Below are 23,159 nucleotides of genomic sequence, written 5' to 3' on the forward strand. Positions count from 1 at the left end.
ACCACTTGCAGAAGAAAAACATTTACTTGTATTGTGACTGCTGATCTTCAAAATACTACTACACAAGTTGTGCAGGTCTGACACACAAAAGCTGTAGTGGGATAAGTGTCTGCACCCAAATGTCAAACAGTTACAATACAGATAAGTAACTGTCTTTTCCCCATTACTTCCCCTCTCCTTCCCCATAAAAAGCTAGAATCCAGATCTACACACACACACCTTTGAGATCTAGTAAATGGATTCAGAGGCATGATCTGGCTTCTGTTAGTATGCCTCTTTGGGAGATCATTAAATGTTGTTTTTAGATGGAAAAGGATATTTTCTCTTTCTGCCAAGAAAATAACTTGTTAACATATGTTTATTTAAAGGGGCATAGTAGGAGATCCTAGACATTCCTGCTACATTCTATGGCACACCAATTTCTTTAGGGTGAACTGATAGTCTCAGGTCTGTGTGTGTCTCAACCTCAGTCTTTTTAGTGGTGAGGGATGCCTTGTATCCATGACAAGGTCTAGTCTACATATAATACAGGCAGTAAATAGGGACTATTGAAGAAACAGCTGTCTCTAATGCTCAGTCTGACACAGTATAAAAAATGGATTGCTATAGTGTTTTCTTCATTTACCTTTGTTAAATAAACCTTTTTTTTGAAAATATCAAATTGTCTGTTGAAATAAGGACTTAATAATTGTGTCACAAAGTTCGGGACAACAAACTCTTCCATGCTTTACCAATAAATGTTATACAAAATTATGGTGGTTTCTATGCATAAGTTAGAAAATAGAAGATTACAGTACTTATATCAATTGTAACTGTGTCCCTGTTTTTTACATGGAATATTGGATATCAACCTGGTATTAGAATTAAAAGATTAAGATATGAATTGAGGAACAGGAAAGAATAACGCAACTTCCAGTCATGTGACATCTGTTTTGATATTGTGAGAACAGTTTTGGGGACTTGAAAATGGAGAGGGTGATGAATGTGAAAGAATGTTGAAGATGAGTTACTTATTTGACTCTTCATTGAAAATCACACTTGAATGCCTAGAAAAGGACGTATAAGAAAGTGCATAAAATTGCATATCTATTTGAAATTGTGCCTAAGAGCAGTGAGCAAAAATTGAAATTATAGGCACTAGCAACATCAAACTTTCCATAATGGTTTTGATGCCGTTTTAACGGTCATATTTGAAAATGAACTTTTTTTTTTTTAACTTAACAAAGCACACATTCTCTTGAGGATTTTAAATGCCAGGTCAAAACTAGTTTTGTTATTCAATGTTTTCTGCTTTTTATACACAGATCTTTCCTTCTGTTATCAAGTTGACCATTAATTTGTTGGTATTTTTTCAAATAGTAATTTATCTCTAAGTTGAGAAAAAGCATCAGGTGTATGTATGTGTTCAAAATGTAATTTGGGGGGAATTCAGTCAGGAAAGTAGAGTTTGGAATAACAGGATTCTTAGCCATAACGTGAATGTAGTTAGTATGATGTTGTAGTAGTAATGATTTAGCACTACAGGGATGTTGTGTCTGAACAAAATCTTACATCTGTCACAATCTTAGAAATGTTTATGATGATGTTGGTGTTGCGGAGGCAGTTTAAAACTGTGCATGTGAAAAAAAAATAGTCTTGAAGAAAACTCACACATTAGTAGTGAATATTAATGCAGAATTAGAATAACATATTTTTGCAGGTACCTGTCTTGGGCCTTAGACACAAACCAAGAAGAACGAGACAAAGGTAAAACAGTAGAAGTGGGCCGTGCCTATTTTGAAACAGAGAAGAAACACTTCACAATCCTAGATGCCCCTGGGCATAAGAGTTTTGTTCCAAATATGATTGGAGGAGCTTCTCAAGCTGATTTGGCTGTATTGGTAAGAAAAACAAATTGGACATCTGTGTGTAATAGAACTGTTATTTATAGCTAAATCAGAATTATATGTATTAAATATTATCTTGTCAGTTGTGTTGTCTGAAACTTTCAAATCTTAATGTAACAGTCTAGTAATACTTGTACGCATTTTAGTTCTGATATGTATACTATAAGTCATCTTCTAATGTCACCACTGTCAAAAGGCTTTGAGTATTAGCTTGTGGTGTTTAAGCATTCAGTGTTGATTGCACTATTGAATTTAAATCCTTTGTAATTGCAGAACTAACTGAGAATAATTCTAATTCTTAAGGGGTTTTTTTTAATTCTTAACACACTATTTTAAAATTTAGGTTATTTCTGCAAGAAAAGGAGAGTTTGAAACTGGATTTGAAAAGGGGGGACAAACAAGAGAACATGCAATGTTAGCAAAAACAGCAGGTGTAAAACATTTAATAGTTCTTATTAATAAAATGGATGATCCAACTGTAAACTGGAGTAATGAAAGGTGAGTTTCTATGAAGTAAAAAATTATTTAAAAAATATTTTAATGTAATTCGCTATAGCTGAACTACAAGCTACAGTAGTTTCCAGCTACTGCTGTTCTTTGCCAAAGTCTCATTTGATCCTGGAGTGGAAGGGCGTGAAAGTATAGGCATAACCTGTAGAGCATCCCCTGGCAAAGCAGGCAATTATGAATTTTAGTGGTTTGTTGTGCATGTAGGTCCAACAAAGCCACAAGCTCTAATATTATTTTAGAGTTGGGAAAACTTTAAATGCTTGAAAATGGGGAGGAAGTCTATCAATGTATATAATTAGTTCAATTTGCCAGACTTTGATTTACTTTAGTAATAATTTGAATAACTCCAGTAACTTAAGCGAAAAGGGCATTCAGCAATTTTATTTTAAACTTTCTTTCTTACCGTTCAGTTTGTTTGGGGGGGCATAAAGCATACATTGCTAAAGTTACTTCATGTGGCAAATTGATTGACAAGTCACAGATCAAATACTCAATAGTGATCTAATCCGTGAGATTTCTTTTTTATTTTTATTACAATATTAGATTTCAAGTAGAATTACAATATGAGATTTCAAATAAAGAACTTTACTGGAGTGTTTTAATTTATCATGATTTAGTTGCATTACAATTTTTAATAGATACGAAGAATGTAAAGAAAAGCTGGTGCCATTTTTGAAGAAAGTTGGCTTCAATCCCAAAAAAGATATTCATTTTATGCCCTGCTCGGGACTGACTGGAGCAAACCTTAAAGAGCAATCAGATTTCTGTCCTTGGTATATGTAAGTATCTTAGTTTTTGTCATTGTGTTGAAGAAGAAATAATAGTTCAGTAATAGGCAGCACTGCAGTGAAGATAGGCAGAAGTGTAGGTTTATATCTTCTAGTCAGGTCCAATGTGATGATTAGCTAACATACATGTGAGGGAAAATCTATTATTGCAAAAGCAAGTAGAAAATAGTATGTTCAAGAAGTAAAGTAGAAGCATTTGGGAACTGTTGAAGAACTTAAGTACAAAAGCATTGTTGTATATTGAGTTAAAGGTTACCCTGGACCATAAGAGTATTTTCCTTTTTTTGAGAGATTTTGAAAGTGCTGTACTGCCACTTGAATTTTCAAGTGATTTCATGTTGCGTGTTTGGCTGGGGTGCAGAATAGTCTGTGTAGAGATCTAATAAGATTGTGGACATGGCTTATAGACATTTAATGCTAAGATTGCTCATATAGCTCAAGGCAATTAAACCATGTTAATGAAAATGGCTTTGAAAACTATCCTGTTATGTTCACACTCGTGGAACAGATTTAGCATTTCTAGCAAGACGCGCAATGAATGAATGAACTGTTCTAAAAAAGGCCTGTAATGTGGTTTTAAAATTAAATTGTGTGAATGTAAGCAATATAACCATTTTCCACTACCATGTTCTGTTAACCCATACGTATTAATGATGTTAAGGATTTAATTGCTTAGAGCAGTGTTTCACTCTCACCTGCGGTACACTTCGGGGAGTCACTTGTTTTATCTAAAGGCCCTCACGGCTCCCATTGACTCTGGTTCGCAGTTTCCAATCTAAGGGAGCCGTGGGATGTGGTAGTCACTTCCTGCTGTTCCCCTTGGTTGGAAATGGTGAACTGGAGCCAATGGGAGCTGCAAGGATCCATAACTATGGTACCTTCAAATAAACAAAACAGAGTAGCCTACTGTTAAGAGAAGAAACAGGCAACCCAGGAGCGGATGGGGTCAATGGAACTGCTTTATTGCCCATGCACATTTACCTTGGACATCCAACACAACGTCCAAGTGGCAATGCCACTCTCCAGCCCTTGCCAGGAGGTCTGCACCCATACCCTCCTTTGCCTCAAGTCCCTGTGCTGAGCTGGCTGGCTCCTGCCCTTTTCTCTCTTGCTGAATGGTCCCTTTCCATGGACACAGGCTTACTCTACCAATTTAGCAAAGAGACTGGTCTTTTCAACTGCCCCCTTACCTTCTGGTCCCTTTCTTAAAAATTTTAAATGTCTTATGTTTGTGTACCTCTCCTTGAAGAGAGGGGGTGAGGGAAACAGGAATTTTGCTTCAAAGAGGGGCAGGAAAGGGTAACAGAAGTAGGGAGGTTAGATGAGGTAAAAGAAGTAGGAGTAGTGGGGGGGTAAGAATTTTGCTTTAAAGCATCTGCTGGACCCTTCAGGCCAGGTTCTCTGACTTATGGCGATTAAAAATCATCCCTGCAGTTTCCAGCCATCCCGGCTGCCAACGCACACTAATGATTTAACAGTGTGCTGCTTCCCAGCAATCTGCTGCAGAGTTTCTACTTTGCTTCCAAGATTAGCAACTTCCTCCCACAAATGTGAGAGACCCTCACACAGAACCTGCACCAGCATAGCCCGGGGAACTCCTGGACACAAGGGAGGCTTCCACCCACCCCGGATGGCAGACCAATCCTGATGATCCTCCGTTTTCCCCACCAACTTGTTAATACAATCCCTAACCATTCTTGTAGTAAAGAGCCTGTCAGACTTACCAGTGGGCTCCATTGAGACCTGATGATCAGGCAGAACACTTTTCTGGGATCCTGTTCACAATGCCAGTTGTGAGAAGAAACAGGCAACCCAGGAGCAGATGCTGTAAACAGAACGACTTTATTGTCACTCGGACATTGTGTTGAATGTCTGGGGTAAACGTGCATAGGCAATAAAGCATTTCCGCTGACGCCACTGCTCCTGGGTCACCTGTTTCTTCTCTAACACCCACTAGCACCTTTCCCAAAGCAGGCCTATGTTGCACTTTGAGAAACACCAGTTCAGCGGTTAAAGTCTTTCTCTCTGTTGTGTTGGGCTAATATTCTTTTCTTTACTTCTAATCAATAAGCCATACTGTTCAGCTAAATTTTAAACCATGCAAAATGTTTGTTTAAATAAATATTTTTACTCTTTTTAGTGGATTACCATTTATTCCATATCTGGATAATTTGCCAAACTTCAACCGTTCAGTTGATGGACCAATCAGGCTGCCAATTGTGGATAAATATAAGGTACAAAATGAAAGTAGGATTTGAAATTGATTATGTAAATCTAATAGATGGTCCATTTATTCCTCTCTGACTTGAAAAATAAAGTATTCATGTATTCTGTCTTGTGGTGGGCCTGGTGTCATTTGTTTTTTGATACAGTGGATTGACTAAAAGGGTGACTTTTGCTTTTAAATATGTTCTAGTGCTGACCCTTTCGTGCTTTAGATATTTTCCTAGGAGAAAAACATTAACTTAGATGCAGTAATGCAACATCATTTGATGTATGAATTGATGTTTCTAAGTTGACATTTGACTAAACAGTAAAATAGAGCAATATTTTATGAAAATGTTTTACAATAGTGTTTCTTTTACAAAGGATATGGGCACTGTGGTCTTGGGAAAGCTGGAATCAGGCTCCATTTGCAAAGGACAGCAGCTTGTGATGATGCCAAACAAGGTATGGCAAGTTTTCACCCTCCGTATTTAAAAAGTTTCTAAGGCTACATCAGTTTGGTTTAGAGTAAATAAATTGATAAGAACGTCCATGTTTGGCAGAGTGTCAAGCAGGATTCAGCTTTGTTTTGAAATGATGGAAACCTATAGAATTTATGGAGGAAAACATCAGTGTTTAATATCTAAGTTTAGCAGTTAACTTTTCTCTGCATGTTGAGTATGTATTTGATTTCCTCCGCATTCAAAAGTAAAGTTACATTTCATCACTGAACTCAAGTTATTTTTAGGTCATCAAAATCAGTCTGGCTTATTGGAGCTGTATAGTTTACTTTGCAGTAGGTATATTTGCCCAGTTGAATCCTTTTTTCTGCTGGGAGTTAGTATCCACCATCCTCTTGCACATTATCCATTTTATAAGTGGGAATGGAACAAGCTGAGCTTATGTGTTTTGTGAAAGAGTTGATTTTTTTTTAATACAAAATGCATTGATGCTTAGACTGATTTCCACGTCACCTCTTCTGGAAAACTAGAAGGAGCAAGTTAATAGCATGGGGCATGTTTTTGCATTAAAGATTTAAAAATTGACAGTACAGAGGAGCTAGCTTTGTGTTGCTACCATCTGAGTAAATAGTATTCAGTAGCATGGTTAAAAGTACATTTTGTAATGCCAAAGGTCTTGAAAGTTGCCTCATACTTGTTTTTGACATTCTGTCTATACCTGAATTAAGATTCTAAGTTGGAAACAAAGTGTCTGAAAATTTCTTTTCAAAAGTGATCTTGCAAAGTAACTTATATTTGATGTCCAGCCCACCTTCATTTAGGGCAGGGGTCGGCAATCTGTGGTTTGCGAGCCAGATATGGCTAATTAGGGAGCTAGATATGGCTCTTCTGGAGCCCCAGCTCAACCTTCTAGCTCTCCAGCAAGCAGGGAGCTGGGACTACAGCCTTATAGGCCCCCTACAAGACTGGAACATCAGCATCAGCTTCCGGGGGAGGGGGAGTGAGAGAGAAGAAAGCCCAGAGCCTCCCCACCAGATCCAGCATGCAGGGAACAAGCAGAGCAAAAAATGTCTGGGTGTGCTGCTTTTTTCTTTCCCTTGGCATGCGGGAAACAAGCAGACAAAAAATGGCTCCATGCGTACTTCCCTTTTTCATCCCCCGGGCAACACTTCTCTGGAGGCTTCCCTTGCAAATCCTTCCTGGAGGCTTCTGGGGAATGGAAGGACCAGGAGGCATGTTGCATGGTGCCTGCCACGCAGTGCGAAAATAAGTGCCTCCCACTTCATCATGCCCAGGCCCCCATCCTCTCATTCACCTCTGCCCCCTGGCCAGAATTTCCCCCTCCCCCCTCTTCCCTAGGCACCCCCTGGTCAGGCAGCCAGCCCCCAGCTCGCTCCTGCCCTCTGTCCCATGGCCAGGGAGCATCCTCACCTCCTCCCACCCAGATCCTGCACTCTCATCCCTCTCCCATTCACTGTCAGCCTGGTCCTGTCCTGCGCACTTAACCCTTCATTTTTTTTGCCCCACCCTAGAGCTTAGAGGGGCCATCAAAATTCACTAAGCCTGGACTTCAGAAGAGTAAATCTGGCCTGAGGCCTTGAACGTCAGTCCTCCTTGCCCTTTCCTCCAAGGGAGTGAAGTTGGGGGGTCACATCAGTGAGGGCTAGGGTGGATGTTTTGTTGTTTTTTGTTTTTGTGTTTTTTGCGTTTCACTTGTGTGGTCCCTTGACTGATTTTTTTTTTCTGTGGGTCAGTAGCCCCTGACCCAAAAAGGTTCCCCACTCCTGCCATAAATAAAGATAATGTTGAAACCTTTTGAGTTGGATATAATATTGTACTTTGTTGGCCAGGCTTCATTTTTAAATAAACCCCCAATTGGGGCCCAGCCCCAATCTGACCACAGGGTCATAACACTCCTACACCCCACACACAACAAACCTGAGCAAATCCCAAGTCCCCTGCCATAATACTCCCAATACCTCCACACACCCCAACCTTGTGCCCTGATTCCATTATACACCCCAACCCAGATTCCTGCACCCCCACGTCACCAGCCCCTGCCATAAGATTGACAGAAGACAGCCTGAATGCATGCATTAAGTTGGATTTGACCAGTTACGATGTAAACTTCAAAGAAATGTGTGAAAAGATTCAGCAGCAGAAGTCCCATTAAATAAAGTCTGTGAGTACAATGTTTCATTTATGCTATTATTAATCATCAATTATCCATAATACTACCTTGTATATTTTCAGTCATACAAATGGGCATTCTTATACGCCTCTTTGTTGACCACTTGTTCTGAATTTTGATGTAGTTTGGCTCTTTGATTTGAAAGGTTGCCGACCCCTGCTTGAAGGGCATGAAGAGTCGATTTACATCCTTATCTCTATTGGGGCTCAAATTACAAGCATTTGTTCTACTTGTGTAGGTGACTAAAGAAATCAGTCATCACAGCACTGAATAAAATAATTACTCCTGAAATTTGAGTAAAACAAGTTTATCAAAATGTAATTGTTCCATAAGGGTCAAATCACTTTGTAACCATATTTTTCTTGTTAAAACTTACTTTGCCTATTTTAGTGAAAATTTAATGTTTCTCTGGACACTTTTACCTGGCACTTCTTATTTGCAAGTGATCAAGAAAAGATTTGTTTTAAAATACACTTTCTGTGGAACTTGAGCAATTATTTCCTTGGCCAGGCGTGGCGGGGGAGGTGAAGATTCAACAATTTAAAGAACTGATTTGAGATGTAATTCTTAGATGAGCTTGAAACTTGGCTTAAAGTACTTTAAATAGTTATTCCCTTTTCATGATAAAACTGATATATCAGTGTTTATCATTAGTAATTGTAACTCAGTAGGCAAATTAGTGGAGAGACTGAGAAGTTGCAGATGCTTTTAGCAAATTACCATAAACATAAAATTTGTGTACATCAATATGTCCTTCTATACTTAATATGACATGGGCTCCTGTTAGTGGCAGTAGTGAGCTAAAACTTTACAAAAGTGAACAGTAGTGAACTTTTTTGCAGGGCAGGATGAATTTCTTTATTCTTTTGCTTACATGCTGCTTCATATTAATCTAATTGTTCATCACTGGTCCTTACTGGTGAATGACGGCATGAGACCGAACAACAGGCTATGGTATAAAGCAGGGTTTCTCAAAGTGTGCTCCATGGAGCTTAGGATGTGAAGGACTAGTTTGCTTATTGGATAGTTGACAGGGTAGTCGGCTAGTCGCTCCCCCTTCAGATAGAGGCTGCAAGTGGGGGAGAAGAGGAGGGTACTTGAAAGTGGCAGTGCCGCACGGAGCCCGGGGTCAGCTGCTCTGTGCAGCACTGCTGCTTTGAATGCTGTGGGGAACCCAGTGTCAGGCTCCTTGCAGCATTTCAAAGCAGCAGCACTGCGTGGAACCTGGGATCAGCTGGGGAGCTCTGGGTGATGGGTCCAGGAGCTCTGCAAGAAAAATATTAACAGTTGTATGGAGTGATTTTTTTTTTTAATTAAAAAAATAATTGAGAACTGATTTTATAAATGACCTACTATACTGAGAATTATTGTGGCAACATTCAATAAATAAGCTTAATATTGCAACATGAAATGAAGGTGGAGGGGTATATAAACCTATGCATAGCTCCGCAGAACATCGAGCCTACAGCTAACGTAGATAACAGCACACTGCAGTAATGCATAGGACGTTGCACAGGAGCTTCAAGCCCAATGTGATTAGATCAGTGGTTCTCTCCATCTTGCAGGTGGACCCTGCCACCTCCCCCCCGCAGCAGGAAGCTAGCACTGATGCTTCAACCCCATGGTGCTCTCCTATCCCCCTGTGAGGTTGGCTGGGAGAGACTCGCTGTTCTGACCTCAACAAGGAGCTGCTACTGTAGTGGGGGGAGATGGGCCCCTCCCCAGCCAGAAAATTTTCTGCTGGAGCCCTGAGCCCCTGGCTGGGCGTGGCTCATGAAGCAGCTGTTAGGCCATGCTACTGCCCAGCGTAGAGGGACTTGTGGGCTCCACAGACAAAGTTTGGGAAACCCTTGTATAAAGGAATGTCAGCCAATTAGATTATATGATGTTTTGTTTGAGAACATTCATAAACCTGCATCCTAATTTAGGAAGCTCTACAGAGTCTTCTCTCATGATCTGCAGTTAGTCACTTCGTTCATTATGACACATGGGTCATTTTATCAGTGCTGAAAAAGTACATTCTAGAAAACATTACTTTGGCAGATGGTTTTTCATCTTTGGTTGAACATCAAGTTCATGAGAAATTTTAAAACTTTACTGTTTTGAACACACTGTTTTGAATACTGTTCTAGTTCTTAGAACACCACAACATATACTCGCCAAAGTAGACAAGACTTATCCCTTGTGTGTCTTTCCTCCGTAAATGCTTATTGGATACATAGGAGTGGTGATGCCTTTGCTGCGATGGAAGCCTTCTGATACTTGCCGTAGAAGACTAAGATCTAAAATACACCATATCACAATATTGCATGAATTAGAATATTGAACAGAACAAATGTGCTGTATTATATTTTAATAACTGAGCGATACCAGGAAATTTCCTTCCATGTTCATATTTTTCATATAATTGTGAAATGTATATAATATGTTTAGTGTAACATACATTTAAACTGAAGACGCAAATGCAGAGATGTAGCTGACAAACTGTGTAGGTCTTATACACATTTTGTATTAGTGATTTTTTTTTTTTAGCGACAATGACATGTTTTATTTAATGCATATATCAGAAAACCTGAATCTTGCTTTCTTTAAGCACAACGTGGAAGTTCTTGGAATTCTTTCTGATGATGTAGAAACTGACTCAGTAGCCCCCGGTGAAAACCTGAAGATTAGGCTTAAAGGAATAGAAGAGGAGGAGATCCTTCCAGGGTTTATACTCTGTGATCCTAATAACTTGTGTCATTCTGGACGTACATTTGATGCCCAGGTACACTAAAAGAAATATAGTTCTGTAATTCCTTGTATCTTGTATCTACTAAGAGTGAATGACACTAACTAAACTACAGCATATGAAATTCAGAATTTTCACAGATACTATGGTGTAAGACCACTGTATGATTTCATAAATCTTAATCCAAGATCTAAAATCATTTCTCGTAAGAGTCATAAGTGAATTACATGTTTTATTCTTGGAACAAATGTACTCTGAATGTGAATACTCTACTTAAAGTTTCAGAAATCGCTAATCTTAAAGCAAAACTATATTTTCCTACTTACACACTAGCTGTTGTTCAGTAAGCATACATTTGTATTATAAGACATTCGGTCATTTTATTTGTCTCGTGACAAGAGTTTAGCATAAACTCATTGTTTCTGAAAAGTTGTATTCAGTGATGTTACACGCTACATGTATAAAATTCTAGATAAAGTTGTGTGATAGAGAGCTAGCCCTAACTGATTAGTCTCTGCCTATTTAGGATATAGTATGTGTGGAATGCAGTTATATTAAACTTCTTGTATTACTTTACAGATAGTGATAATTGAGCACAAATCCATCATCTGCCCTGGTTATAATGCAGTGCTGCACATTCATACCTGTATTGAAGAAGTTGAAATAACAGTGAGTTTATATTAATTTTTTAATGTAAAGACTGCATGCTCTTCAGACCAGAAACTTTGTTTTTCAGTTGTTTGTAAAGAAAATAGTATGACAGGTCTCCAATATGGATTGGACCCTTACGTACTAACATAACGCAACAAATAAATGTCTTGTGTAAATATTGGTATAAACCCCTTGAACACTTAGATTTCTGAATACTACTATTTGTTCAAACTTGAAATCATAAAAGAATATTGTTTATTGTCTGAGTATCTTCGTACCCAAAACTACCAAGAGTGCAGGGCTATCTTTCTACCTTTTAAAATTTGTTTACTTGTGCATTGACAGCATTTTGTCTGTCAGTTTCACTGTATTCCAGGTACAGACCATTTCCTCTTATTTTTGTGGATTTTTCCCCCGCAGTAACAAGGGAGAGGGGCATTTGCAGGAAAAAAAACTCTTATAAAATCACCATAATTGGTGATAGGGTGGTGGTGAGTGTCTCACGAGCAAGCGTTATGTAAGTCAACTGTTAACTTTTTCTAAATATACTACATTTCAAGTAGATAGTACTTTTAAATAGGCTTGAAGAATACTGGTGCTTTGTTTCTGAGGGGAAAATAAAATTGTCATTGAACTGTTTTACTAACAATTAAAACGTCTCATTCTTGTGCAGGCCTTAATCTGCTTGGTAGACAAAAAATCAGGAGAAAAAAGTAAGACACGACCGCGTTTTGTGAAACAAGATCAAGTATGCATTGCCCGTTTAAGGACAGCAGGAACCATCTGTCTTGAGACATTCAAAGAGTTCCCTCAGATGGGTCGTTTTACTTTAAGAGATGAGGGTAAGAGTATTTGTGCAACTATTAAAATTTTGTTTCTGTACATATACACCATCTTATTACATATAGAATAAGAATCTCAAACACTGCAACTGAAATGAAAAAATGGAACTACTGGCTGTCCATTTTTTAATTGTGGTACTTAGTAGAAAATTTTCTGTAGAAAAATGTTCCTTATGCCTACTGCAAAACAGTAATACCATTGTACAATAGAAAAGAGACTAGATGGCCACTGCTAATAATAGAAATGCATTCACATTTATTGCAAATTAAAGTGAAAGAGTGCATTATAAAACAGGAAGCTGAATTTAAAAAAAAAATCAGTACTCATCTCTTCAACCATGCATCCTGACTAATATGCTAAAGACATACACTCTTTGAGTTGTAAAACAATGTATTTGCAATAGTTTTATGCATGATATTGCTATACAAGTCCTTTTAAAATTAACAGTGTACTAGGGTTTTGTTTTTGATCCTCCAGGGTATGGTTGTCATATTAGCAAGTTTGTGGGTTATGTATCTTATAGGACTTCCTATATATCTTCAGTGGTCAGGGGCTCAAACGTTATCCCACTTAACTTTTCATAACCAAAAGTTGTATGATACATGTATTAGGTCTGTAAAAGCTTCTACAGTGTGCTTTAGAAATGTGTCCATCATTAAGATATGCAAGGCTGATGCCTGTACTTCATTTCTTTCACAATATTAGTCTCCAAAATTGGGCCTCAGATCTTGAGAAGTCCTATATTCTTTACTAGTAACAACACTTTTAAGGAGTCAAGTCTATGAACTAGTCAGTCTCCCAGGAATTGACCAGTAGCCCCAGAAATGTAACTTACCTAGTAACTGTAGATTATTATATGTCCACTTTAAGTTTCTGAGGTAGAGGTTATGTGGAAACAAGTGAGGGACGGCTGTGGGTGTTGCCCCTTTTGAGTCTGTAAGTCTGAATTTTTCAAGTTGAGAAAAGGAAGTGTGCAGCACAAAGGGTCTATCCATTTTCTGTATGTTTCTAAGGTTCTTATGGACATATAAAGATCCCCATTCTTTCTATTTACTTGTTTCCTCATCAGACTGGCTGAATATGCTGTTGTTCAGCTTGTGATAAAAGTAGCCACTTCAGAAATGTAAAAATACGCAGTAAAATATGACCTCTTAAAATGCCAGCATTTCTGGATATATTAGCTTTTCCTGGAGTTATGCCCTTGTCGGGAGATTACTGCAGCTAAGTTGAAAAGTAAATGTTTTCCTGAGAGTTTCTCCCATCTTTGACACATTTTTCCCAGTTGAGAAAGTAAATGGACTGTTTTAAAATCAGAATGATTTTAGATGTTAATGGTTGGAGTTGCTTCAAAACACGGACTTACAATTGAAATCATGCTTGCATTTCATCACCACTGAGTCAAAAGTACAGGTTCTTCAAGTGCTTGCTTATATGTATTCTAACTGAGGTGTGCGCACACTGCATACACAGCTGCCAGAAAATTTTTACCCTAGGTGCTACCTGTTGGGTCGGCTGTGGAGCCCCCTGAAATGGCACTGTTGCAATGTCCTATATAAGACCCTGCCAACCAGTGTTTCCTCTAACTTTTTCTATCCTTGGGCCAGTTGAAATTTATGTGCAGTACCAATATTGAAGTACTGTGTGGATGTGTACCAGACAGATTTTTAAACCGTCCACTAGTATGGAAGAAAATATATTAAAACAGGAGATAGTTAACAAGGAGCAATGCTTATGATATTTAATATGAAATCAAATAAAGAAAATTAACGCTACCCTTGGAGTACATGTATTATCATCGCTTTTTACTCAAGTAAAACACATCAAAATGCATATTATCCATACACAGCTCAACTTTCAGATGCTAAACAAATCTGAGTCAACTAGAATCAGTTATGCTCTCCTCGCAAATATTAATACAGTACTTACTGACACTGGAAAGTAAAGTAAAAGGCATTCGCTAAGGCTTATGCAGTTTCTTGGGAATCTTTAGAATCCTTGCTATACAAGAACAAGTGAAACAGAGACCTGTACAAACAGATACAAGTTCTCCTGTCTGAAACTCTCACCTTGTATGTGTCACCAATTCAGAGTAGAAGCCCCAGAACAAATTAACAGATGGCTTCAGGGTTTGTAGACAGATGCGTGTTTCAAAGAGCTTGCAAATAAAGGTTCATCCTACCAAACAACTAGCATCATACCTAGTACTTGCCAGAACTCTACCACATAGCAAAGATCTGGCTTTAATGCAATAGAATACAACATGTATTAATTAGTAACACAGGATTTAAAAAACCATTAAGATCAGAGTTTTAGGTATCTGCAACACTCAAAAAAAATTCTGTTAAAACCGCCTTTCTTTCTTACCTTAAGCCATTAACACCCATGTAAAATGTTTGAAATGTAATCATGCAAATCACACACACACACACACACGCACGCAACCTCCACCCCAATCAGCCAGAGGGGACTGCAGCAAATGTCAGGACACCCCAAACAAATTCTTCCTGGCTCAATCTCACTACACAGATGCCAGCACCTACTCATCCCCTATCCCCCACCTACCTTATGCAGTCTGCTCCGCCCCCCCCCCCCCCCCAACCCAGCGGGGGGCTGGGATAAAACCCTGCTTCTCAAACTTGCAGGCACCAGCAGTCTAGCTGAGAGTCAGGACACAGCACAAATTCTCCACCCCTCCTCCACCGCACCCCGGGACAAACAGCACAAACTCACTCTCCACTTCCACCTCACCCCCAGTGCCACTCTCTCCCCCTTAATTCCCCCCCCCCCCTTCCCCAGCCCAGGAGGCTTGAGGAAAGTGCTGGGTTTCTGCCTCTCTCTCCTCACATAGATGGGATTCTCCCTCCTTCTTTCCTCCTCCCCCCAAACTCTTCTACTCTACAGCTCTCCCCCTAGCCATTTATTCCCTCATCTTCCCTCTTTACCTGCTCTCGTAGCTCCTCTGATTGATACGGGCAGGTCTGTTTGAAGATGCTGGTCAGCGAGATGCCCCTGACAGTCACCTGAGCTCCCTGCCTATGTCGGAGCTCTGAGCCTGTGCACAGGGCTCATTAAAGGACTGTGTGGTCATGCAGTTTAAGAGAACTTAGTTACTGACCTAACTGCCTCTCAGTTCCTTCTTACTGCCAATGACGGCTATTGGAACTTTGGCTCTTTTGCATTGGAAGTGCCATCCATCCCTAGTTTAGTTTAACAATAGTTAATAACAGTTAGTGTTGTAGTGACTGGAGTGAAGGGGAGGTTCCCTTTTCCACCCGTGTTCCTTCTGAAGGGGAGGTTCCCTTTTCCACTCGTGTTCCTTCTGGTACCTGGGACATGACAGAGCTCCAGGGATTCAAGCCCTGTAACTCTTGCCAGATGTCTATACCATTGAGCGACCCCCATGATTCCTATCTTCAGTGCCTAGGGTAAGCTCACTAAGCAGATAAGTGTAAGATCTGCAAGGCCTTCAAACCTTGGACTAGAAAGGAGTGGGACTTTTGTCTCAAGCAGCTTCTAATGAAGTCCACCTTGTGCAGTCTGAATGCTTCATTGTGTAGCACACTACCTTTGATTCTGTGCCCAGCACCGAAAAAGGACTCCTGGCACAGTCTGTCTCATAAGACCCCCCCGGCACCAGTTCTACTTTCCAGCCTCGCCTTCAAAGGTGGCCACACCCTCTTCCTTTGTATCAGTGGCCAAAGACAGGTTCCTGCTCCCCATCAAACTTCATGGGGAAAGCTGGCCATGTTTGGCACTCTCGCTCAAGCCTCCATCTCCTGTCGCTTGGAATCCTGGCACCACTCAGCTGAGCACCATTGGTCTGACTCACAGCTCGCCCTTTCAAAGCCATTCCCACTTGAGCCTCCATGGCGAGCAGATCTTGGTGAGGCTTGAAGTTGTCTCGCTCCAGCCATTCCCATACCGTCCAGCATCAAAGATGCTCTTGGAACTGCAGTTGGGCATCTCAGTCGTCTCAGCACCGATGTCAGAAGCATGGATCTTCCTTGGAATGTGCAGCAGCCCCTCTTTGTCACTACTCCATGTTGCAGGGGAGCCTGCCTTGGCACCAGCCTCCATCTTGGCACCAATCTGGGCACAACTCTCCTTGCTGGTCCAGCTCTTCATGTTGGTCTTGTTCCCACCATCGGTCATGCTCCCAACAAAGGTCACCACCGTGCAGCCTGTAGGTGCCATATACAGTGTCTTCCCACACGTGGTATTCCTATAGTCATTCGCCTTGATGGCAATGAAGCTCAGCACCAACTGCCCCCTCAGTGGTGATTGGTTCAATGCTGTCTTGGCCATCTCACTTGGGTTTGCCAGCCTCTATTCTGAGGGAACCCATGGTGGCTTTGGATAGATCAATATGGGTGGGTCCTTGTCCCTACAGGGTCCAAGCTGGAACCCAGGAGCCATCGCAGTGGCAATTTTGAACATGGTGGGTGTTCCATCAGGCTAGGGCACATAGTTGATGGGGGCTCAGTGGGCAATATTGAGATTCCAGGTCCTGGAGGCCACCGTCATTCGGCCAGCACCTCCAGCCACACCACCACCTGAGACCCAGCCCAATCCAACCCTGGAACCCCAGGACCAACCTGAGGATGGCCAAGACATCGGCCCCTCCAGTGGCGTCTTTGTTCTCTTCGCTCCATCACAGGCACACCTGCCCTAGATTACAGGACCTGCTCTGCAGGGTAATCCTCAGCCTTAACCTCTAGGTAGAGGAGGTCCTGGAATAGAATGATCCAATAGTCAACATTCTAGCCCCTGAAGGACTGTCCAGGCTGATACTTCTCCTCAGTAAGACCATCCTGTCCATGGCCGAACCTTTATGGCAAACCCCTGCCTCTGTTCCACCAACAGTGAAGGGGGCTGAGAGAAAATACTTTGTCCCAGTCAGGAGTTTGAATATTTGTTTACACTACCTTCTCCCTCCCCCTTGTTCCCTGGTAGTAGAGGCGGTAAACAGGAGAGTGCCAAGGTCACCAGGCCCTCGCGCTTAAGTCGAAGGACACCAAACACCTCGACTTTCTCAGCCAGAAGATCCATCTACTTGCTGGTGGATGGGGAGGAGGATTCTGCTACTCCAGATAGTGAATCAATAGGCTATCCTGAGCTGCTGTTATAACTCCTGGGACTCTTTGATTAAATCCAAGGACTTTGTGCCTTAGGAGACTTGGGACAAGTTCACTGCCTTGGTCCAGGATGCAAGGCCGTTTCTCATGTCTGTCTGGACACCAGGGACTTGGAGGCACTAGTCATCTCAAGCATAATCATGTGCTGGGCCACTTAGCTCCAGCCATCAGGCCTTCTCTCTGACATTCAGCAAACTCTGCAGAACCTCTCCTTTGACGAAGAACCCTTTGAGTAGACTAACACCTAAGACTATTGGGTCCTCTGGATGGTGAAAACTGGTAACTCCATTCCATTCCATTCGCTCACTTCCCCCCCCCCCCCAGTCCCCCACTTGTCCCTCTTCAGGGACCCCTCTCATGAGCATGGAGATGCGCAAGATCCTGGACCTTGGGGCAGTGAAGTAGGTGCCAGCAGACTTCAGGAGCAGGGATTTTTATTCCCATTACTTTCTTGTTCCGAAGGCAAAGGGGGAGGGAGGTCTCCAGCTCATCCTGGGCTTTGGAGAGTTCAATAGGTTTGTAGATGCTTACAAGTTTCATCTGGTCTCCCTGTGTCCGGAAGATTGGTACACCGCCCTCGACTTAAAGGATGCTTACTTCCGTGTAACAATCAAACCAACTCATAGATGCTACCTCTGTTTTTCCTAGTGGGCAAACAGCGCTTTCAGTTTACTGCCCTCCCCTTTGGCTTGCTGCAACACCGTGGGTATTCACCAATTGTATTACTGTGGTAGCAGCCTTCTTCAGGTGCTGTAGTATTCAAATATACCCTTACCTGGATGACTGGCTCTTGCCGGGCCACTCTCATCAGGAGGTAAAAGCTCATGTCGCCTTACTCGGGACACTCTGCTCAGATTAGGCTTGCTCTTAAAACCCAACAAGACCAAGGCTCAGGTGTTTCTGCCAGACCAACGGGTTGGGGCGCTGACTCAGTTTGCCAACTTCCCAGTGACCATGGCCCAGACATGCCTCAGACTCATGTGCCACATAGCAGTATCTACATACATAGTCCAGTTTGCAAGGCTCTGTGTCTGTCCCTGCCCGTTTTGGCTGGCATTCATGTATTGGCTGGGGCATGACATGCTGGTCACAGTTCCCCATCACGTAATCTTCATCCTTTGCTGGTGGTTGGATCCTCGTTCGGTGATGGCTGGTGTACAGTTTCTCACCCTGCAATCCACGCTTTTACTTACCATAGACTTGTCCGCTTTGGGTTTAGGAGTTCACCTTGGAGACCTCATTCGCCATCCACATCACCTACATGGTGAACAATAGCTCCACGTCATCCTTGCCGAACTCAGGGCACTTATTTGGGGCAGTGGCGGATCGTACGACAGGATTACCTATCTCTTCGCAAAGCGTCTCGTCTTTGATTGCTGCATGTATCGTGTGTATTATGATCTGGCTAAAGTCTGTACACCATTTCTCACAGTGCACTCTACACAAGCGCAGGCTTCTTCAGCAGCTTTCTTGGCTCAAGTGCCCCTCCAGGAAATCTGCAGAGCCGTCACTTGGTCCTCAGTGCATGCCTTCACGTCACACTATGCATTGTGCAAGAATCACAACAGGATGCGGCCTATAGCTCCATGGGCTTTGAGTCAGCCCCACTCTGATTCCAACCCCTCTTCCTGGGTAAGGCTTGTGACTCACCTCAATTGGAATACAAGTGAGCAAGCACTTGAAGAAAAATGGTTACCCACCTTTGTAATTGTTCTTTGATTTATGTTGCTCATATCTGTTCCATACCCACCCTCCTTCCCGTTTATTGGAGTAGCCAGCAAGAAGGAACTGAGGGGCTCTTGGGTCAGCAGGGTGTTGCATTAGTGCCACTCCAGGGGGCCCCACAGCAAACCCTACAGATAGCAGCAAAAGTAAACCTTACTGGTTTACTGCGTACATCTTAATTGGAATAGGTCTGAGCAACACATCTTGAAGAATAAGTTACACGAGTAACCATTTTTTTCATACTGGAATTCTGAGCATCTACCAGCTTCCCAAACTGTTGAAAAAGTAGTCATGTACTGTCTGCAGCTTCATCTTTAGGTTATGCCAAATCCCTACTGTTCACTAACCTGTTCAGCATGATTCTGTTTGGCTGTTAGTCTCCAATTTTTTTACTCCTACAATAATCAGACTAGGGATGTGTTAACTGGTACCCAGGAACAGCCCTCTCACATACCAGCAGCCCACTGTGGGCAAAGGGCTGCTGCAGCCCCACAGGGGTCAAGAGCTAGCTCCCACATGAGGTGGGCTGAGTGCTGAAGCCCACCCCTCTGCACCTGAGGCTGGCTCCTGCTTCCAGCAGTCCCAAGTGTGAGGGAGCCCAGCTTCTGCTACCTGCGCTTGGGGCTGCCGGCAGCCCCAAGCACCGAGGGGTGGGAGGGAAGGGGCAGCGGCAACCCAAAGCATGGGGGGATAGCAACAGCTCCCCCCTGTGCTTGGGGCTGCTAGCGGGTCCCACTTAATCGGTTAACCAGTTAAACCTAGGATTTAACTGATTAACTGATTATAACCAGGATTTTATATCTCTGTATCCGCTCTGTCCTTTGCAGTCTATAATTTCATGATGAGATACCCAAGTTAACAACTTTATTCTCTTGACTAGTAGAATCAAACCGACACACATGAATACTGGGTCTTTTAAGTGAGGCATAATATTCTGCAAGCTTTTCTGGAATCAGACGCTGAAAAATAGTTCCACTTTTCTCCCACCCCAGTCTTTCTGTGTCAATAAATGGGTATTGCACAACTGCACAAAAATTTCCCAAGGCCTCTCCTTCAAGTAAAAATGACTTAAAATAACATTAGTCCATTTAGCCTTGAAGTAGATGTTTTCAGTAAAGAAGTTTAGTGCAGGAGCTCGCTGATGTTCCTTCTTCACAAATAACTTTTCACTTACCTGACAAAACCTGCCTTGTCGTCACAAAATGTTGCCTCTTGAGGCAGTATGTGTTTTGCCGTTCGTTCTAGACTTTTGGCTATATGCATCCATAACAAAACGTATGGTATTACTTTCTGAAATAACATGCTTTTGCTCCTTAAGTGTTGTCCCTTACTGATTATTTAAATTCTTCCATGTATGCCCGTGTCCTGGATTGTACCTTGCAGGAATGGTGTCTTCAACCTGTATAAGTTTAACTAGCATAAATAAAGCACTTACAATTAAGCCTCTCTTAGAAAGCAAAAATTCAGACAAATATAGAACAGTTTCACTCGTGGAACTTTGTTGATTTATCTTCTGACAGAGTAGCACTTTTGCTCCCATTAACATACACTTGTATTCTTGTTATGAAAAATAATTTCCACTATTCTATATAATTATCTCTGACACCCTGAGGAATCTGTATGATTTAGATAGCTTTCATGCTTCTAGAGGTATGTACATTATTTACCAATAAAGACCTAATACAGGCATCTTTCTTCTTGGTTTAGGTAAGACCATTGCAATTGGAAAAGTTCTGAAGCTGGTTCCGGAGAAAGACTAAGTACTTTTCTCGATGACCCTGCACAATACTGTGAGGAAAATTGACTCTGCAAAAGCCTACTTCACACCGCCTTCTTATTTTCTGCCCATTGATAACTTCTCCCCATATTTTGCAAAGACAAATTTCACAGCAAAGGTCCACATTGTCAGCTTTCTCATATTGAGAGCTCTGCTATGCCACTGTTGAATTTCCCAAAAAGAGGGTTTTTTTCTCCCAAATTTGCTTGCAAAGATTTGGCAATAGCTTTGTAAGTGATGTGGACATAATTGCCTATAATTATGAAAATCTAAAGGATTTTTAATGTTTAATTTCCCCTGGCATATTAAGACATCTTTTTTCCAGGCAAATCACTCAGCGTGTGAGTGTGCGTGCACATGTTACAAAGACAACTACCATGTTAATAAACAATTTGAAATCCTTTTGGTATTGGAATTGCTTTTGAATAATGTTTTTTATCCAGATGTTTCACTGTTGCATTAGCATTTTAACTTTCCAAGTTTCTAAATATTCAATTACTTGGAGTTTTCAAAACTCCTCACCACTGTTTCCCCTCCCCGCATTTTAAATGAGGCAATTAGACAATTGACAAAGTTTGTATAAAATGAATTTTTGCCCCATTCTATTGGGTATTTTCATGCATTGTTTAAATTAAATACCTTTATGAAAGTATTGACACTATTTTATTAGCTTTCCATTGGTTTATATCTATAGCACATCTTGGTTGAATTAATTTCTTAGACACAGTAAGTTGGGTCGAACGATAGAACTCTATACTGTGTTGTTATAAAAAGTATGACATAATCAAATTCTTAACCTTCAGAAAATGCTAACAACCAGTAAATCAATGGAAGTTGCACAAACATGGTAATTGAGGCAATAATGTCTGTAATGGTATTTATAAGTGATTTTTTTTTCCTGAAAACTGGGCCAGTCGAATAGGTGCCAGTTCTGCAGGTTACTTAGTTCATTCTGTCATTAATTTAGAAGGCTGGATAATCCTTGCTTTTTTAAACATCTGTCTGAATTGAGGGAGTGAGACTATTTAAGATCCTACGTGCACATACTGAAATTTAGGAGGTGCAGAACCAAGTACAGTCTACAAATTTTTGCGTATCAAACCAATTTAAGTTTGTGTAGACTGGTGAAGAGCTTTCTTAAGAGATTATACCCATAACCAGTTTAAAATTAAACTTCCTTAGTACAGCTTGAAAGAGCTACATATTAAAACCATACCTAGTTGCACGTAAAAGTGAATTATCTCCTGTTGCCATCCTGGTTCGAACAGTGAGAAAGAGGATGAATGGGAAATGTGAGACCTACAAAGTATTAATGAAAATCTCCATTACTAGATTAAAGGGTTAACTTCAGAGTTTCTTCAGAATACTTTTTCTTAAACTAAATATTTTGCAATTGTAAAATTAAATAGTGGTGAGCCCTTGCCTTCCCCGGAAGCTGACAGTCACATGACTGTTTCAGTTTACAGAACTCAGTTTTATTTATCCTTTTTTGTTTCTTTGTAATTGTGGAATTCCCATTCATTTCACTTAAGGCTACATTGTATGGACAGCGCAAGTTATTGTCCTTCAGTTTCATATGATTACACTTGTCGCTACCGTAATGCATGAAATTTAAATAAATTTTATTAAGTCTGCAAATCTCTGGGCTTTTTATTTTTCTGGGAAAATCTGAGAGCTTTAGATAAAACATAAACAAACATCTTTTTTTCCCCAACTAAATGAACACAAGCAAAGCACAGGCACTGGATCTTAAACCATTATACAAATTAGTCAAGGAAATTCTTGCAAAGCTCTTTGTTTTTTGGGATTGACTAAATATTCTCTAGTTCATAAAATTGGCTCCCAAAATGTTTGCTTTAGATATTTTCTCTGTTAAAACTGCCTTTGGGGAGTGACACTTCAGAAAAGACTTACTGTAAAGATATGCTTTAAAAAAGCATTGAAATGCAGCTAAAGCACTAACTACTTAAATTATCACTTTTGAGGAAATTTACAGAGAGGATTTAAATTGATTGATTTGATCATGGATTGAAAACAAATTCATCACTGAAACATGAAAATCAACTGATGGATGGAAATTTAACAGATTCATGGAACTGTGAAGGATTTCTGTGATATATTCCATCATAAATCTTGTACATTTGAATCCTATTTACATAAATGCAATTAAAACTGCCTTGTATGTTAAGGGAAACTGAATTAAGATTGAAGTGCATTAACAATATGTTGAATCATAGGTTGTAGCTCTTGTTAAAG

At 40.8% G+C, this 23,159-nt stretch overlaps 1 protein-coding gene across 2 annotated transcripts in view; it reads left to right on the top strand.

Annotated features, from left to right (window-relative positions):
* GSPT1 (G1 to S phase transition 1) overlaps positions 1 to 21,318 on the top strand; it is a 44,550-nt gene extending 23,232 nt beyond the window's left edge. For both annotated transcript variants that reach the window (XM_075899358.2, XM_075899357.2), the window contains exons 7-15: positions 1,700 to 1,880; positions 2,230 to 2,384; positions 3,035 to 3,175; positions 5,325 to 5,418; positions 5,774 to 5,854; positions 10,635 to 10,808; positions 11,352 to 11,441; positions 12,097 to 12,265; positions 20,834 to 21,318. In XM_075899358.2, the coding sequence (XP_075755473.1) occupies positions 1,700 to 1,880; positions 2,230 to 2,384; positions 3,035 to 3,175; positions 5,325 to 5,418; positions 5,774 to 5,854; positions 10,635 to 10,808; positions 11,352 to 11,441; positions 12,097 to 12,265; positions 20,834 to 20,886 (1,138 nt within the window). In that variant the 3' untranslated portion in view covers positions 20,887 to 21,318. The remainder of the gene's footprint in view (positions 1 to 1,699; positions 1,881 to 2,229; positions 2,385 to 3,034; positions 3,176 to 5,324; positions 5,419 to 5,773; positions 5,855 to 10,634; positions 10,809 to 11,351; positions 11,442 to 12,096; positions 12,266 to 20,833) is intronic.
* Positions 21,319 to 23,159: the final 1,841 nt, after the last annotated feature.

Source organism: Pelodiscus sinensis, chromosome 15 (assembly GCF_052426305.1).
Source record: "Pelodiscus sinensis isolate ZL-2025 chromosome 15, ASM5242630v1, whole genome shotgun sequence".
NCBI classification, from domain to species: Eukaryota; Metazoa; Chordata; order Testudines; family Trionychidae; genus Pelodiscus; species Pelodiscus sinensis.